This window comes from Daphnia carinata, chromosome 2 (assembly GCF_022539665.2).
Source record: "Daphnia carinata strain CSIRO-1 chromosome 2, CSIRO_AGI_Dcar_HiC_V3, whole genome shotgun sequence".
Classification (NCBI taxonomy): domain Eukaryota; kingdom Metazoa; phylum Arthropoda; class Branchiopoda; order Diplostraca; family Daphniidae; genus Daphnia; species Daphnia carinata.
The window spans coordinates 4,735,096-4,754,246 of NC_081332.1; the positions used below are offsets into that span (position 1 = coordinate 4,735,096).

Consider the following 19,151-nt stretch of genomic DNA (forward strand, 5'->3'; position numbering starts at 1 on the left):
ACGCAACGTATATTATTTCTTGATGCACGTACGTATCAGACTATATGTAATTGAATCCCAAAAAGTTGTTCACACCGAATTATTTCTCGGGCATGCCATATATCTCATCCGATATTTGATTATGGACTGCACTGGTTCATGGAAAGAGGTAACTGACAGTTACACGAAGCCAACCACGAGGTAAGTTACCAATGGGACTTACCATTTCACTTTTGAGACATTTGGGTACGTTGTTCGAATGTATTTGTCTACCAAAATTTCTTACACTGTTGGATTTTGTTTTCTAAGTTATCCCTTTCCAAAAATTACTATTGTTTCAATGAACCTAGACGACATTCAAGTTAACCCAAGGTCAAAAGCAAAGCCCACTTAACAGTCGATCCATTTCCCTGGGAGTTTTGAGCTCTTTTGTTTCGCAGTTCGATGTACACGTTGGGATGGCGTGTCATCAAAGAAACTCTTAAGTCGATTGCTTCTCTTTCATTGCCTAAAAAATATCAATTTCAAAAGATGTGAATCGAATATCTTTTGTCTGGACTCTATTAACTTCAGAATTCAAATTATTCCCGTTAAATAAATAATGACAATGGCAATTGCTGAAAGTAACTTCTCTCACGCAGAAGGTCTTTGTAATATTTATGTCGCTTGTTGTCACTGTCTTGCCATCTACATTTTGTGTTTGCCATCGACATTGTTGTGTCTGTATGTAGTAATTGGGTCCGCTAAGCTTGTTATTGCATCGACCTGAAGATGCTCAAGTCAATGTTTGCTTGCCGTCTAGTCTTTTAGAAGTGGGTAAAACCTTATCGTCCACCTCCTAAACTCCCGCATTTGTCATATCGTTCTATATTATTATGACGATTAACGACAGGCCCTTGCGGGTAGGTTCATCCTTTTGTCATCGAGTTTATACATAGTTGCAACTTTTACTCCTATAATCCAGCATGTATCAACTAATATGATGGATACATGTGTACCCGACGGTATCAACGGGACGACACTCCCGAACAGATCGATCAGGATGGGAGGGGGGGGGGGAGGCTTTATAGCATCGAATAAACCCAGCACATCCATTATGATTCACGTCTCGCGTCTTTTGTTTTTTGGTCAAAATTTATTGTTCCATGCTGAACTTTTCATAGAAGACGGACATGGAAGGCTGGAAAAGCTTTCGCTGTCGCTCAGGCAAGACGCTCATAATACCACACGCCAGTTCCCGCTCGCTCACGCTGATGATCGCGAGAATTCAAAAAGACTTGTCTTTCGTACGCAGTACATCGCTGGGTTCAAAAAAAAAAGAAAAAGATGGAAGAGTTCTGCAACATTTCTCCCACGTTTTTCTTTTTTGTGGGGCCTCCAGCATATCCAATCACCATCGTCCAGCATAGAACAACATGGTAAACGTTTCGTCACCGTCAGTCTTAGAAATTGGGTCCCATATGTTAGTAATGTGGGGCGAGAAACAGCGTCGGGGAACAATTTCTCTGATGTATAGCGTCATTAAAAAGGAAACCTTGAGTACTCCCGCCTTTCCATCTTGTAACTATCATTTTTCTTTAATGACAGTAACTCTTTTCTTTTACAGTCTAATAATAATGATGATTTCAACCATTATGCTAGGGTAGTAATAGCCAACCTTGTATTGTCCTTTGGAATGGACTATTCTTTTCACCCCAACAGATGAGGCTTTTGTATCGATCAGCTTTTATGAAAATGCGTTCCGTGCGTATACTGTTTTGCCCTCTTCGAACGTATCGATAAACAGCGATGCTATATGTGTACCCATCTAGTTATCGCGCGAGGGCCTCTCTCTGCGAAAGAAAGGGGGAAATGGTGTTGTATAAAAACCAGCAGCTATCAGCCAAGTGGAACCAAACTATCGAGTCGTAACGCCCCGAATAAAAACAAAAAAAGTCAATCGATTTCCCTCCTCCATGTTGGGATCTCTCCTCTTTCATTGGTATGGGCTAAAAAGTACCACCCTTTTTTTTTCTCGATAGGGTCGATAAGAAAAAAGAGGAAAAACAATTCTATATATTTTTATTTTTTGTCTGTCGATTTTTGAGCACTTATGGGAATGTGTACTGGACAAGCCAATAACTTGCTCCATATGCGGCTAAGTTTGTAAAGGAACTTGTACATAAGAGCTGCAATGTATACTTTATCAATCATAACCAGGGCAGAATAAGCTGCTTAATTCGCTGTATACACATGAAACGTTTCCTAATCGAATGACGTCAAAACGAATTTGAGTCCAGGAGACTACAGTACGTATATATATTTATATATATACTCATACTGCTTGCCTGATGGATGTTTGAGTGCTGCGCCATACAGGCTCCATTACGTCCTCGGCGTTATGTGTAAGTGCATTAGGCACTCTCTTTTTTCTTTCTTTGTAAACAGTAGCTCCGCACGATCCCTCATCACTGCCGTATTTATGCCCGTCTACTGTAACGTAACCCCATGTACATGTAATAATCATTCGACGTTGCCGTCAGCAAAGTCTCCCTCCTTTTTTTTTTTAACGTCCGGTAATGAAAGATATGGCACCCTCCTACTCTTATTTTCATTTAATATAGAGCATAACAAAATGTATATTTTGATATCTTCTCGATCGTCAACTGGGCTTTTTACAGCCCGAAACACCCGAGATTTTTAATAGCCTCGTTCCCCGTTTTGCGCCGTTTCGCCCGCCCCCGTCCTCATCGTTTACATACGCACGACAATAAATCCACGGATCGATTGAAAGTTTGTGCGTGAAGGATTCGTAACGGTTCTGTTTGCGCGACGGTGCTGAAAAATACAAACGAACCACAATGACACATTCACGCAATCGACTTACCAATTCAAGGGGGAATGCAGAACGTTTGGCCTATGCTCGATTTTCCCTTAATCTATTTCTAATGGCCTTTTCAAATATACCTTTTCATGCGTGCCACATAACATTGGTTATTCTAATTTTGTATTCCATTTTCCATCCATCATTTTCAAAGCCAAATGTATGGGGCTTACTTTGTTTTGCGATTGATACTTCCATTTGATATTTAAAGACAATTCGATCAGAAAGCCAAATGTTTGATCCTGCCTTGTCGTACGATCCTTTGTTCTTATGTGCAATGACGTTCCTTGCCATCTCTTATTCTTTATTGGTTCATATTGTGTTTATTAGGAAGCAGAAAGCGAGCAAAGAGAATCCGGTTACCTGAGTCGGTATCATGATTGACCCCAGCTCTTCCGAAGAGGAAACGGATGAGGAGGGAGTTGAGGAGCCACATCAACATCATCGTCATCACCATCATTCGCAAAGGGCCGCCAAAGGCCAAGATGTTGGCGGCTCGTTTGCAGGAGGTCCCAATAACACATTTGGGATAGCTCCTGGACAGCTTGCAGGTCATGGCAACAGCAATCTTGGCATCGGTGGCAATGGGGCAGGAGCTGCATCCAGTACAGCTGCAACGTCGTGGGGAGGAGGAGGAGCTTCCAACAGCCTGGATGTCCCTCAGTCGTCGGGCAGTCTGCCCAGGTAAAGCATTGATCTCCTTATTCCTCCCTTTTCTTCTTAGTTTGAATGTCTTTGTCCGGCCGATAAGGGCCCAAAGAAGTGGAGCGTCTGACTCCTTTTGAAGCGAAATTGATCCATGTCGTCTTCGTCGTATGACGTCAATGCAAGAGCTGGATGTGTTTTGTTTGTTTTGTTTTTTCCCCCATCTTGACCTAACCGATAGGATTCATGTCTGTAAGATGGCGTCGAAAACTGGAAGATACATTGATGTGTAGGAAAGTGGGGGGGGGGGGGAGGGAGGACGTAGTTGATGTAGACACGAGGTGAATGACAAGCCCTCATCGTCGCTCGCTTTGACTGAGCGAGTCTGGCTACCAAAACGAATTTGTCAAGACCCGCAAGAGACAAGATACTCGAGGGGAACGCGTGACCTGATCTTTTATTCCTTTCTGGCACTTCTCCTTTTTTTTTTTTTTTTTTTTCACCTATAGAGCATGTGATCCAATCAAGCTCCGGGGGGCGCAACTGGGGCTGCGTGTATACATACGTGACTTATTCGCTCTAGTAGAAGCTATTTTGACGCCTCGGGTCGACTAAAGACAACAGCGCAAGAGTTAGTTAGAGTCAAACAAGGAGGGGGAGGATAGACTAACAACAAAGGAATGTGCGCCGAATTGGACACACTCGGAATTATTATTTTCATTTTCTTTTGTGTTTCTATCGTCATCACGCAAGGGCATCGGAGTACGAACACAAAGTCAATTGGTTTACACGTAGAATAATGCCAACTAAGGGGGGAGGGGGGACCCGATGCTCCGACGCATAACTTTTACTGGAAATATCCATAAATGTGGAGAAAAAGTTTTAGCTGAGCCCTCATCAGCTGGGAATTTTAAATGCGGGCTTGTTGTGTTCTCGTTTTTTCATTAGTTGGCCACACGTTTGCCGATCTGTTTCCCTAAAGGGAAATTCAATTGATTAAGTCGCAAATTCTACCGGTTTATGTGAAGGGGAAAACTCTCGACTGTTCATGTAGTTAACAGTTTTATTATTTTTTTTTTTCCTTCCTTTTGCGTGCCGTAATTTGATTGTCGAGAAACCACTTGGCGAGTTTGCATTTGATAGATCCAATTTTATTTCTTTTTCCTCCCTTTTTTTTATAGCTCTCATTTTAATTCAAGGCACGCGGTGCCAATTCAACCAATTCATTCCTGCCTTTTCTTTAGCCGTCATTTCCCGTCCGTGTAGTGTTGAAAATTGACGTAGAACGACTGGTCATAATGGCCAGAGTATTCGTCGAAACGAGAAAGTAGGTGACGTTTGCCAGTGTTATTTCGTTGCGATTCTAAACCGTAAAAATCAACAGTTGGTCGATAATATTTGCGCCGAAAGTCATTGCCATTTATAGAAAGATCAATAAAAAAAAACAAAAATAGTCTTTTATTGACTGAAAAAGACTATTCGGCTGAAGAAACGATCACAACGGCTAATGAAATGCAGAAGCCTTTCATACGATTGAATCAGTACGTCTTTGTCTATTTTTTTGTGTTCCGTGTTGTTGGTTTTCTCTTTGATTCCATTTTCGGTCATCGTGTGCGAGGTTTCGTGATAAAAAAAAACTAGACAATGACACGGAAGATTGCCAAAGCCCCCCAGTTTACTCCAACAACACTGACAGATCGAGTTCCCTTGATAGTCTCGATAGACGGGGAACCCATCAACTTCAGCTCTCTCTTGATAGTGGATATTTAGTAACGTAATAGAATGAGTCCATCTGCATTTGTGTCAGCTGGAAAAATAGCAAAATGGAGTCGGGGATCAAGGAGGGACAGAATTGAACTGACGAAACATTTTAAGTTTAAATATCAACGTTAAATTGGATAGTGCACACGGCTCGATAAACATAACTCGGGTCCCTTCAGCGGGGCCTGATAAATCTGCTGCTCGGGCTGAGTTCAACTGGCAACGTGACAACTCTCAGTCCGATAATCGATCAGACAGCTGTGTATCCTCTGCCCAATAACCTCTTTAAATTTTTTCTCCTTTTATTTATTTACTTTTTTGTTTCCACTTCAAACGGACTGGAGAAAAAAGGGGGTTGGAAAAAGTTTATTGGATTCCCATCCGGAAAAGTGAGATGCGGATGAAAAGTTTCTTTCGAAGAAACGGCGTTGCCTTGTTCGCCATGTTGCCGATTGTCACCTACTCCCGCACTGCGGTATATCACAAATCGAATTTCCCTTTTTTTTTTTTTAAGACGGAGACAGTCAAAAGACACAAGGCCAAGAGAAAAAAAGAAGGAAACTGTCACGTTGCTGCAACATCAATATCCGCAATCTTTTTTTGTGCGGATCACGGAACTTTTTTTTTTTTTTTTTTTTTTTTTTAAATTGCGTGATTTACTGTGGGGGAGTTGTTGTCAAAAGGGATGGATCACCTATTGTGATGACCCGTCGGGTAGATTGCCCACGCGGATAATGTCCGTCATTCAGCTGACCAGCAACTAGGAGACATTGATGTCCAATGAATCTTCCCTAGCACATCAAAAAAGCATTTCCGGTAAAGGTCGATCATATTTCCTTAAAAAGAAAAGAAAAATATAATTCGATATCGCTTCCTGTCGTGATGGAACAGTGTGTCCGTCCTTTTTTTTTTTTTTTTTTTTTTTTTGTACCGCTCCCTCCGATTCATCAGTGTCGTTTTTTTTGTAGCGAAAGTTGGGTACGTAGCAATTGGACATAGCCGACGAGAATCTGATGGGGTCCCAAGTTTAACGTGGAAATGTAACGTCTGAATTCGGGTTTAGTCAAAGTCCGAAACAGATTGCAACTCGCCTGGCCAGTTTTGATGTATTTGAGTAATATACAACTTCAATAGAACTCGGGGCCTCTGGCCAGAATTGAAGGGAACAGAGAAGAGTCCTGCAGGCGACGTTTGAAGTTCTCAGTGTAATATCGTACTCGGTATTTTATAATTTTTCTTCTCAATTTTTATTTTTATTTTTTGCGAAGTAGGTCCGTATCGCCAGGGTTGGGGCCAGATGGCGGTACTTCCATTTCAACTACCGCAACCCTGCCGGCCCATTCGCCCTCGCTCAACTCCTCGCACCGCAGCGGATCCCTACCCAGGCCGTTATCGCCTTCGCCGTCGCTCTCCAGCGATAAAAACGAACAGGATTTTCAGGTGAAATTAAAATTCTTTGTTTCCCCCACTCTCTGTTGTTCCATGGTCTAAAGACTTAAATTCTGGGATCGTCAGGAACGCGAGGAAGAGGAGAGAAAGCGCCGGCTTCAGCTCTACGTCTTCGTGTCGCGTTGTGTCGCGTACCCGTTCAACGCCAAACAACCGACCGACATGACCAAAAGGCAACTGAAAGTCTCCAAGCAACAGCTCGAGTCGCTCCAGCAACGTTTCCAGGTGCATTTTTATTATTTTATATATATTTTTTTCAAATGACTAGGATAATGTGGCCAAGTACATGGATGTTTGAAATCTTATGTCATCCGGGCAAAATGCAGAGCTTCCTGAAAGGCGAAACACCCATCCTGGCTGACGAAGCGTTCCACAATGCCGTTCAGAGCTACACGGAGCTGTTTTTACGCTCCGATCGAGTTCTTCATGCCGTCACGGCTGGTGGCCTCTCGTCACAGGACTTTCGCGATGTGTTCCGGTTGAGTGTCGAACGTCGAGTTCGATCGTTGCCCGACATCGATGGTCTTTCCAAAGAGACGGTCCTAACATCTTGGATGGTTAAATTCGACGCCATCTTTAAAGGTTTTTTTCTTTTCTTTTCTTTCTTTGGATATGAAATTTAAATTGTACGTTGCTAAGCATTTTTCGTGAAGGGGAAAATTGGAATTGATGTACACGTGCGATAGGCATCTTTCATTTCAATGCCGTTCGCGTCAATGCAAATTTAATTTCTATTTGACTGGCCATCCCCATACAGAGGTCAATGAATAGACATGGCCTCGTCTTTTATTCGTATTTTAAAAAAAAATAGTATTTAAGGGGTTTCTTTAAATGCGCGTTGCCTTTCTAATCCTTTTGTGGGGCTATAAAAGTTGGAAATTTGTGCTCGCAAGTGGCACATCATTAAAAAAAAACAAGTCGGGGAAAACTAGCCAAATGAGGAGCGCTTTCCCAGTGGAAAATGTTTCGATTCGTGAACCGGTTTTCTATTCGATGCATATTTTCTTAACGAAGGAAACTAGCAAGAAAAGATGGTAGTTTCATATTCGACGGAAATCATTCTTTTCACAAACTGAACAAACTTTCATCTTTTTGTTCTTAAAAAATAAAAAGGCGTTGGCGAGGACGACTCGAGGAGGCCTGGAGGCGGCCCCAGATCTCAGCAGCAACAGCAGCAGCAGATGAACCAAAACCTACACAGCGAGTTGGCCTTGTCTAAAGAGCAACTCTACGACCTGTTCCAGCAGATCCTCGGTGTCAAAAAGTTTGAACACCAACTCCTGTTCAACGCCTTACAAGTTCGTACATCCGCCCAACGCCAAAAATAATTCCTCTTTGCAAATGATACCACAATAATGCAACGCAAAAAATAACAATATTTTTCTTTCATGTTCTGGTGTTGACAGCTGGATTCGTCGGATGAACAAGCGGCCGCAATCCGGAGAGAACTGGATGGCCGACTACAAAAAGTAGCGGAAATGGAAAAGGTTCTTTTTCATCTCTTTCTGTATCAATGTATATCAGCGTGGAAGTGATATTCGATGCCCCATTTTGCCTCCAACCTTTCCATCTTACTTGTGTGCAGACACTCGGTATTCCGCTTTCACGGCCATTGACATGTGCCGGAGTGTCTGACTCACGATTGTTTCCTTCCATGCCGTCGTCTGTCTTCGATCTTAAAGATTGACGAAGAGATTCATTTTCTTCCCTTTCTTTTAAAAAATTTTCTTTTAGAACCGGAAACTGATGCCCAGGTTCGTCTTGAAAGAGATGGAGGTGCTGTACATTGAAGAACTCAAATCGTCCATCAACTTGCTGATGGCCAATTTGGAATCGCTGCCCGTCAGTAAAGGATCGGCCGACTCGCGCTACGGACTGCAACGCTTCAAACGCTACAACGTCAGCGGGTAAAAAGGCTATTTCATCTTTATTTCTCTCTTTGATCTCTTTATTTCCAAACTATCGCCACCCAACTAATGTTATAACGAGCCATTATTACAGCCGATAGTAACTCCATCTTCTGCCATCGCTGCTCGCTTAATATTTCTTTTTGCCTTCTTTAAATCTAATCGTTTTCCTAATATTTTATCTTCTCCCCGTCAATTCGCCGCTGCTGTTGCTTGGCTACGCTCTCAGGAAACGGAGGAGCTCGTTGCTCAGGCAAGTGCATCGTGTTAGAAAGAAACTGAGTTTTTCTGATGTATCGTTTTTATTTTTATTTTTTATCCCGGCCTCTTACAACATGAGATAGCTATCATGTTTCCAATAACTAAAGTCAATATTGATAATCATTGGGAGGTCGGGGTAGAAAACAGGGGGCTTCGCCAATTGATAAATGAGCGTTTCCCGACTGTGTGTGTGTGCTTTTTCCTTGTTTGTTATTGTCGCTTGTGTGTGCGGAAGAAAAACGGTCGGAATTCACCATAATTTGTTGCTTGTTTTTTCTCCCACACAGGTCTCAAGGATCGCTTTCAAGATTAGATCAGGATGGACCCGATGGAGAATCTACCCTCTCTAAAATGGATATCGTCTTGTCTTTTACACTCGAGGTGCGTTTAATGCAAAATAATATTTAATATTTATGGCGAAATTAGAGTTTTGTGTGCAGGCCGGATGTCCGTTTTGCTTGCCAAAAAATTGCGTTTTTTTGCAAATGTACAACTTTTTGATGGATGTTTTTTTTTTTTTTTTTGCCAACCAGAAATCATCGCTACAGCTTTCATCCGGAGAGCGCAATCTATATTTATGATCCGCCCTTTTTCTCTCTTTTTCCAGCTCTTCGTTCTATTTTCTCTTCTCCCTAATTCTTTATTCTTTTTCATTTCTCTTTCTCGCGGCTGTCCTATATCGCGGAAGCCGCATTTTTAGCTGGTAGACGCGCGCGGCGGCGGCGGCGTCATAGCTAAAAGCACAAAACGCACTAATCGATACAGACCGACCTCAAGTCACTGCTATTTTTTTTCCCCTCCATATCCATTTTCTTATTCGATGGTTTATTTTCGCCGTTTTAGTGCCCGCCATTCCTTGTTTTGAATGAAGAGATTTTTTTTTTCAACTATTTTGATGTTAGTTTGCTTATCAACGTGATATGTCTGATGGCAGCGAGTTGTCGAATCCTGGAGAAAAAAGTTTCGAAAAAAACAAAAGTACTGTATCGGCTCGTGTTAGCGTTCCTCTTCGCTCGGTTGCCTTTTTTCATCAAAGGCAGTCGTTGTTTAGCTAGAGCCCTTTGCAAGGTTCTTTCTCCGAATGGGCCTGTGTCCCTAGCTAATGAGCTAATAATCCCTGCAGCTGCATCTCCCTTCTACTCTTCGGCCATATTGCATTCTCGAGTAACAGCAAAGAGGACAGCTCCCAACGTGATGAGTGGTCTAAAACTTGGCAGGAAATTGAAAGTTAAGAGACGAGCATAGCAAACGATCGCATTTTGAAAACTAACAAACTTTGACATTATCCCGAGTCCCAATGAAGTTGGCGGAGTTAAATGGGATGCTGGAACCATTTGAATAGTTGGATAATCCTCTAACGAGCCTGTTGATGTAGAAGAATTGTCAACTAACGAACGGTACGTGTAAAAGCTGACTTTTGAAATCGTTCGCCGCTTCTTACATTGTCAATTGGGAGGGGGGATAGCATAAAAAAAAGCCACACGCGTGATCCAATGAAAGCTGCACTACCAATCAGAGATAGTCTTCTTTTTTTTAGACAGAGTGTGGGCTTGCAGCTTCCTTCCTCTTCCTGGAAATATTCGCCATACTTTTTGGCAGTGGTTCATCGTTCGAAATCCGATTGGCTAAAGCCAATTCAGCAATAACGAAAACCTTATCTTCTTTTCTGTCTATTCGTTCTCAACCAACAGCAGCAGTCAGAGGCACATAATGGCTCCCGTTGGGCTCATATATTGACGAGACGTTCACACGCTAACTTTCTTTGCCTCTTTTTTTTTCTCATTTTCTTTGTATTCTTCTTCTTACCCGACGTCTTCTCGGCCTCTTCCGATGGCGCCTGAATCATTCAGATCGATCCGTTCTTGTATGACCCAAAAAGAAATGCTCTTTTATTCACTAGTTCCGTATGGAAATATGCGATTCAATTCTGCATTTAAATCCAACACTTTTGCAAACATTCGCATTCGCTTATTCACTGTTTATTTATTTATTTTTTTCGCTGACGAAATGTTTAGATTTAAAATGTTTTTCATTTTTTTTTTCTTTCTGCCGACAGGTCATTATCATGGAAGTGAAGGGATTGAAATCGCTGGCACCCAATCGCATCGTCTACTGCACGATGGAAGTCGAAGGCGGCGAGAAGTTGCAGACGGACCAAGCGGAAGCTTCGAAACCCATGTGAAAAATAATGCGCTATTTTTGTATACCTTTGTCTAATATTAATCGACATTTTCAACATAAAATTTCTAGGTGGGACACTCAGGGCGACTTTACCACCACCCATCCGTTGCCTCTCGTCAAGATGAAGCTCTTTGCCGAAGCCGAAGGCATGTTCGCTCTTGAGGACAAGGAGCTGGGACGGATCGTTCTACGTCCGACTCCTTTGGCTTCCAAGGTATTTTTCTCTTTACATGTTTATTCTATTTCTTTTTTTTTTCTTTTGCATTTTTCTCTTTGTTTGTTTTTCTAATTGTCAAGTTCCCCGAGTGGCACAAAATGGAAGTTCCTAAAAACGCCATCGACAAAGACTTGCGGATCAAAATCGCCTGCCGAATGGACAAGCCGCTCAATATGAAACATTGCGGGTGAGTTTAAAGCGTACATTTTTCGGGAGGGTGATTGTTCCGTACGTAGCCTAACGCATTAATCGATACGCTTCTTCGATCCAACTGGCAATGTGACAGATAAGTCTAACTGCTTTCGTTCCATTCTCCAGGTACTTGTACGCTTGGGGCAAAGGCGTTTGGAAGAAATGGAAGAAACGCTATTACGTCCTTGTTCAGGTATCGCAATACACCTTTGCAATGTGCAGCTACAAGGAGAAGAAGACAGAGCCATCCGAAATGTTCCAGTTGGATGGCTACACAGTCGACTACATCGAGGCCGCCAGCGGTAAGGCCTTTTCAGCCTCGTATTATGAACGCATTTTCGGCTGTTGGGCGAAAAGAGGAGTGATGGTCGGAAAGGACAGAACAAATGTACTTGACTGTCGTTTATCTTCCGCACTCGAAATCATTTATAATCCAAACGCTTTCAAGTCACGGAAACCGCGGCGGATGTCCATACGCCCTTTTCCCCGGTTTTTGAATGCGAAACGGGAAGTAACGATGACTCAGCACGCATGTTAGGCTCGTTAGGGCACATAAGTACATTACCAGTTCATTTGCACATAAACGCTGGACCGTTTCCTGCATTGTTGTGTTGATGACGTTTACAATGTAAAGATTATTAATTTATTTTTCTATTTTTATTGTTTTGTTATGTGCAGCCAATTTGATGGTGGGAATGGGTAAGGAAATGCCTGGCACACATGTCGTTATTTGTCAACGGCCGAATGAATTTGGTTTTTCGATTTCGGAGCATTAGATCTGGACGGCGGTCGATTTTTCTTCAACGCCGTCAAGGAAGGCGACAGTGTCGTCTTTGCCGCCGACGACGAAGCCGAGTCGCATCTCTGGGTGATGGCCCTCTACCGGGCGACCGGACAGTCGCACAAGCCCGCACCGCCTCTGACTCCATCGGGCAAAAGTTCCACCATCGCCAAGATCCAAGGAGGTAGTGTCACCGTTCCAAGTTCCGAAAATCTCAGCCAAAATAAACAAACGCTAATTTAATTAATTTTCTAGACACGGATCGTGCTCGCAAACACGGAATGGAGGAATACATCTCGGCCGATCCGGTCAAGTTTGATCATTCGCTCCTTTTCAAACTGGTCCAGACGCTGACGTTGGATTTCCGGTTGAACGATCCTTTTGCTTCTTTGGTATCTAAGACGCGTCCTACTTCCCTTCCTCCATCTTATTTATTTCTTTCCTTGTATCATCCCTTTTTTTTGTCCATCTTCTTCAATAGGGTTGGTTCTCACCCGGACAAATCTTCGTATTGGACGAGTATTGCGCTCGCTACGGAGTGCGGGGATGCTACCGCCATTTGTACTACCTGGCCGATTTGCTTTACAGAGCAGAACGCGGAATGATGATCGATCCCACTCTGATTCATTATTCCTTCGCCTTCTGTGCTTCGCACGTTCACGGAAATCGGTATGGGATCATTTTTGTTCTATTATTTTTAACGTGCAATTACAGTTAATAATTTTCCTCCTTAAAGAGGCGAATTCTTATTGCTAATTCACTTCGGGTAATTTGGCACTAGCTTTAGCCGTGATTTATCGCGTTCAGTACTTCGCATAAAATAACTATTTAGCAGTCGGCTGCATAAGTTTCTAAACAGATTACTGTCGGACTGTTTTTTAATAACCCGACGTCCGTTTGATATTCATTAAATACCCCAGTTTGAATCAAATAACAAACCTACTGTGTGTGATAAATGATAAATGCTATTGAAAGGGGAACACTTTCTCTTTCCCTCCTAATTTTCTGTTCAGAATGCAATATTTGAGTTATTTCGTTTAAATAGCTGTTGGCCAAACTAAAGGTGCATTCATTGCGTCCAGTATCATCTTGTTAATTAGACCTGGGCAGTAGATTGTTAAACTGAAGCGCTCTTCGTTGGTGGCTTCAATTCTAATAATTTTTTTTTTCCGTTTTTTTTATTTCCATCTTTTTTTTCAATTATTATTTCCTAATTATCTTCTATTTATTTACCTTTCTTTTGTCCTGCCGACGCCTTGCTGTTCTCTGAACCGGCTCCAAAAACAAACAAAAAAAACTTAACACGTTCAAACACCGTATCCATTAATGCTATGATTGCTGTCTGTTCAAAATCAAAATCCATAAACAAAAACGAAACGTTTAACTTTTAAAAACAAAACCATAATCATGTAGCCACTCGGACGGGGATGTGCTTGCCCCTGCCAGGTAGGCTTTTAATTGCTCTGGAACAACCTTTTGTTAACACTTTCCTACTCCTATTGTGTAGTTGAATTGTTTATGTTTCCTATTAACCCAACTCGTTTGTCGTTGATGCATTTTCTGTGGTCCCTCCCTCCCCCCACTTTTGTTACAATTTTTCCTAGTTACTCGTAGTGAAATGTGTGACTTAATCGTGGAATCGCCTTTTAATGGATTCAGTTGGTCAGTATTACGTTCTCGTTCGTCCTGTACGTTTGTCCTTGTGTGACGAATCCGTTTCAACCGTGCGTGACACACTAAACGAAAACTGAAACATTTCGTTTGCTTGCGAGCATCTACCCATTCCAGAACAAAACCCCCTGTTCAGCAAATCAATGTGTTCTGTCTTGAATGCCGAAACACAAGAAATCAGTCGGAAAACGGGGCCTGATTTTTAACGAACGTTCGCTATTTGTAGGCCTGATGGCGTGGGCACAGTCACGCACGAGGAGAAGGACAAGTTTCAAGAAATCAAAGAGCGGCTTCGCGTTCGTCTTGAATATCAAATCACAAATTTTCGGTAAATTTTTTTCAATTGTTGTTTTTCTTTATTTGTATATCACTTTAAAATGTGATCGATAGATCGTGTTTTCCATTCGGCCGTCCCGAAGGAGCGTTGAAAGCTACTCTATCACTTATGGAACGGGTGAGTGAAATTGATATTAGAGCAATAAAAGAATTCCAATAAAGACGTGCTTTGTTTCAACTATGCGTGTTTTGAAAATCTTTAGGTTTTAATGAAGGACATTATGACTCCCGTTCCAGCAGAAGAAGTTCGTGCTGTCATTAAGAAATGCCTTGAGAACGCGGCGCTCATCAATTATAACAAGCTGGCCAGTGAAGCCAAAGTGGAAGGTTAGTTTCCATCCTCAGTTGCTGGGTTCTGAATATTTTATTTCTGACGCTTTTTCAAAAAAATTCCGCATTGCTTTTTTATTCGTTAGGAGCCGAGACCACGATTCAAGGTAAGTGCCATCGCTTTTGCTATGCTCCAAATATGATTTGTCTTTTAACGTAATTTAATTCCAATTTCTATCGTCTGCCCAGATGATTTGAGTGGCGAACAGCCGGGCGTACCTCCCATGAAGAAACTGGAAGATCTCATTCATTTAGCTGAATTATGTGTCGATCTACTCCAACAGAATGAAGAACACTATGCTGAGGTAATGTAACAGTCCAATTGATTTTAAATGAACTTTGCTAGATGCCTAATGCTGAGAAAGGGGCTGCACTTGTGGTACTTGTGCTAAATCCAAAGAACAAAATTTGTGTTAGAAAATGTAAAGCAAAAAGATGTGGTGAACCCTACGATAACCAAAGCTGCCAATCCCATAAATGGCCTAATTTGGCTTTGCCTTTTTGTGCTATAACCATTACGTGTTCCAACAGCCACACGCTCTCTCTTCTTACTTTCAATGTGACGCTTAATATTTCAATCCGATCATCTCGACTCGTCTGTATTAATGTTCCATCTTCATCATTGAAGACACTTGAGCTTCATTCTTAGTCTTGGTTTTCTCTTTTTCTCTTTCTGATTTCTTGACCCTCAAACCATCTTGCCTTGCTGCTTGTTCGGTGTCTGTTGTTCACAAAAAAGGCTTTCAAAGGGGTGAGTGTTGACGGTTTCTATTCATCTTTTTTCATTTGATTCTTCTGACACATCTTTTACGCCGTTGAATTCTCGCTTTTCGACGTCAACTTTCATTTCAATTCACGTGCAGATATAATGTGTGTTTTTCATCTCTGTTCTTTCTCTCTGTTTTTCCCTCTTTCCTACTCAACTGTCGCTCAAAATCTGTCTCTGTCCCTCTCATTCGCACAAATCAGGATCAAGTGAGTATGAACGGCTTCTCCATGTCTTCACTCTGTTTCCTATTAGCTATCACACAACCTAACGTCTTTAGTCGGTCGCCCATCACTGCTCTAGTTGTCCAGCTTTTTACCCCTAACTTTAAGACCCATGATGCCTATAATAATAGTAGACGCAGATCGCGGTTGCCAAGTAGATGCTCGTAGTGTTAAGTTAATTAATGCGGATGACCTGGAACATAAATTTTGCTGAATGTAACGCAGGCATTTGCCTGGTTCAGCGACTTACTGGTGGAACACGCCGAGATATTTTGGTCATTCTTCGCCGTCGACATGGACGCCGTTCTCGCTGAACAATTGCCCGACACTTGGGACTCGTTCCCGCTGTTCCAGATCCTTAACGACTACCTCAGAATGGACGGTGCGTTTGATTCCTACATCTTTGATTCGAATTACTAATTGTGGTATTCAATTACAGATAATTTGAAGAACGGCCGGTTCCATCAGCATTTGCGCGATACCTTCGCTCCACAAGTCGTCCGATATGTTGATCTGATGGAGTCTAGTATAGCCCAGTCGATCCACAAGGGATTCGAAAAGGAAAAATGGGAGATCAAAGGGTGAGAACGGTGTTATCAATTTTTGATTATGTTTGACATTAATCGTTTATTAAAACAGGAATGGCTGTTCGACTTCGGAGGACCTTTTTTGGAAGTTAGATGCCCTCCAGTCGTTTATTCACGATCTGCATTGGCCAGATGCCGAATTTGCCCGTCACTTGGAACAACGGCTGAAGCTCATGGCTTGTGACATGATTGAATCATGCATTCAAAGGTTTTCTTTTTGTTTTTTTCTGTCAAAAGAAATGTAAACATCGTTCGCTTCTAAACTTTATAGGACAGAGAACGCTTTCCAGCAATGGCTAAAAAAGGGAGTCACCTTCAATTCGACAGATTATGTCCTGCCTGCTGAACTCTGTGCTATGGTCAACGTAGTGCTCGATGCCAAGCAACAGTCTTTCAAACTTTGTGCTGTTGACGGAGTTGATGTGGTAAGTTTATGCAAAGGACATCGCCAACAGCAAACTCTCTGACTCTGAATCCCTTCATAGCATCAATATCATACCAAAATCGACGAGCTCATCGAGAGAACTTCCTCCACCATGTCCCAAGGTAAAAATCAAAGCTTAATTTTTAAACCATGCTCTTCTTTTATCGCAATTATGTACGACAGGTGTCGTCAGTCGGTTGCTATCAGTTCTCGAGTCGGTGATCAGCAAGTTGGCGCGCTACGACGAGGGATCCATCCTCGGATCGATCCTTTCTTTTACGGTAATCTCATTTCAACGTTCACGAATGATTTTTCTTCCAGTTATTTCCATTGAATGCCGACTGTTCTCTCTTTAACCTTCTCGTTTTTACTGCCACTGACGAGAAACTTTTGGCTTGCCCATTTGGGCTTACCTTTACCTACTTTGGTCTACGATGCAGCACCTTCGCTGCCAGGGTTCTCGTTGATGGAATTTTAAACTCGTATCTTTTATTCAGTTCTGCAGTTATTTTTATCTATGCAAGTGGCCTTACCACGAATATCTACGCATGACTTTTCTTACAATTTCTTTTTTCTTTTTGTTTTCTATGGTCTTGTCTTCCCCTTTTTTTCTCTCCCCTTTGGCTCTCGTTTTTTCCACTCCGATCGAAATTCTTTCCCTCTCCTGCTGGTATCCGTTTGTGTGTGTGAATGCCATCTTTCGTGGACGGCGTTTAACCAATGACAGTACAAGCAGAATGTTTCGGGATCGGGCCGAGATCTTGGCCAAGCCTATGTCAACTTCACTCGCAACTCCATGGACCAAATCCGCAGCAAAGTTAATGACGAACTTTGGATTCTCAACTTGTTTGACGTAACACTTTGAATTTAATTATCGATTCTTAGGATGCAATCTTTTTCAAACATTCTTCTTACTTTAGGCATGGTATGCAGCCCAGATTCAAATGCTGGGCACATGGCTGGCCGACCGGATGAACCACTCTCTCCATCCCTATCAATGCACTTGTTTAGCTCACATAGTCAAGGTACTTTTTCGTGTGTTGATGCCCAGGCTCTTTTGATAGTAGTAGTAGTCATTACCTGCATTAGTCTTTTACCCTGCATGGTTTTTAAAACAATTTTTCTACCTTATTTGGTTGTTCCTCGACCACCGAGTGTAGAAATTGCCTGCTGATTTAGAAGTCCACGGGATGTTGCCAACATCGCTCCACGGTCGTGACGCTGTGGTAGTAGCGCAACGTATCGCTACCGAGCAACAACAGCTGATTCGTGCTGGAAAAATAGAGTAGTCTGTTATCGTGACGTAGTAGCTTCTTGTACGTGGCATGGATCAGTGTAAGACACGCGTTTTCTTTTGTTCTCCAACTAATATCTTTTATGTTTTGCTCTTCGAAATTCTTATTTTTGTATCGTCTTAATTCTTTGATTTAGATTGATATAGAATACTTTGCATATACTCGATAAAATCTATAACCGTTCTTGTTTTTATTTTAGAAATTGTACACGGATTTTGAACTGCAAGGCGTCATCGAAGAGAACTTGAATTCGAGACTGTATCAGACTGTGTCGACGCGAATGCAAACGGAAGAGGCCACTTGTGCTCTCACCATGGGCATGAGGTAAGTCATGGTGTTATTTATTCAAATGATAAAATCTCGAATAATTTTGAATGCTCTATAGCGGTTACAATGAAATGGGTGGGGATGAAGAAGCAGAGTCTCGACCAAAGGTCAAAATCAGTGAAACATCACAAAGCAGTACGGGAAGCGCTGGTATGGGATCGACATCTTCTTTGGATCCGGCTACTTACGTCAACAAAATTAGTAACGTGACTACCCAGGTGGTTGGTCGAATGGGCAATGTCTTTGGCAAAGGGCTTGGTGGTTTAGGTGGTAAACTCGGTGGTGGGCCATCTTCATGGTTCTAACAAAAAAAAATAATAATTTAAGATAACAAGATTTTGATCAATGAAAGGAGGCCAGTGCCATTGAGTTGTGTATCTTACTATCCTACTTGATCTTCTATTGACCCCCCCCCACTATCCTCCTACTCACCTGTCAACACCTTTCACACACATAGTTGACTATCATGATCAAACAAATTTTAATTCTTATGAAGGCAGAAATGCCAAGAGTCAAAACTAGCCTGTTTATTAAAGAGAGACTACGCTGTCTTTCAGTTATCGTGTGGCTAGTCAGTATTACGGTGCGTGCGTTATATCCTGCCTGCATTGCTGGTGAATATACATAAGCTGTACATAGATCTAGACTTGAACAAGTTTCGCTCTTTTTATTGCATCCCTCTTTTGTCACCTGTTCTTTTTTTCAATTCGCTCTGACTCTTCTTTTCTTCTCTTGACCCATGCTTCTCTTTCTTATAAAAAGGCAAAAATAACTTTCGACGTCTCATTCCCGTGTGTTCAACAACTCGTTGTCCATTTTCCCTCTTGTTATCCAGCACTTCTGATGTGGTAGTGGCCTCAAATTCTTGTTACTTAAAATACAATTATTCCAATTGATTTGCCACATTGTCTCTTCTTGTGCAAACGTTTTGGCACACTTATTTTTTCTAGGTATT

General features: G+C 42.0%; 1 protein-coding gene across 1 annotated transcript; it reads left to right on the forward strand.

The window, feature by feature from the left end:
• Window positions 1-19,092, forward strand: LOC130686424 (calcium-dependent secretion activator-like). Its single transcript, XM_059494184.1, has 35 exons — window positions 1-180; window positions 3,180-3,526; window positions 6,520-6,688; window positions 6,764-6,922; window positions 7,024-7,279; window positions 7,811-7,995; window positions 8,104-8,184; window positions 8,432-8,604; window positions 8,834-8,857; window positions 9,153-9,246; window positions 10,922-11,043; window positions 11,116-11,260; window positions 11,344-11,450; window positions 11,582-11,757; window positions 12,134-12,154; window positions 12,226-12,420; window positions 12,492-12,628; window positions 12,718-12,905; window positions 13,650-13,682; window positions 14,134-14,235; window positions 14,298-14,361; window positions 14,447-14,570; window positions 14,660-14,680; window positions 14,763-14,878; window positions 15,313-15,330; window positions 15,789-15,945; window positions 16,003-16,144; window positions 16,203-16,358; window positions 16,422-16,575; window positions 16,636-16,696; window positions 16,758-16,855; window positions 17,302-17,427; window positions 17,495-17,599; window positions 18,069-18,193; window positions 18,255-19,092. The coding sequence occupies exons 2-35, from the start codon at window positions 3,219-3,221 to the stop codon at window positions 18,499-18,501; spliced, it is 4,389 nt and encodes a 1,462-aa protein (XP_059350167.1). The 5' UTR covers window positions 1-180; window positions 3,180-3,218; the 3' UTR covers window positions 18,502-19,092.
• Window positions 19,093-19,151: the final 59 nt, after the last annotated feature.

Bases quoted from the DNA above. Each gene is read 5' to 3' on its own strand.
- LOC130686424 (XM_059494184.1), top strand. From the start codon at position 3,219: ATGATTGACCCCAGCTCTTCCGAAGAGGAAACGGATGAGGAGGGAGTT. The intron at 14,571-14,659 runs GTTAGTTTCCAT...TTTATTCGTTAG, and splicing joins CAGTGAAGCCAAAGTGGAAG to GAGCCGAGACCACGATTCAA. The intron at 18,194-18,254 runs GTAAGTCATGGT...AATGCTCTATAG, and splicing joins GCTCTCACCATGGGCATGAG to CGGTTACAATGAAATGGGTG.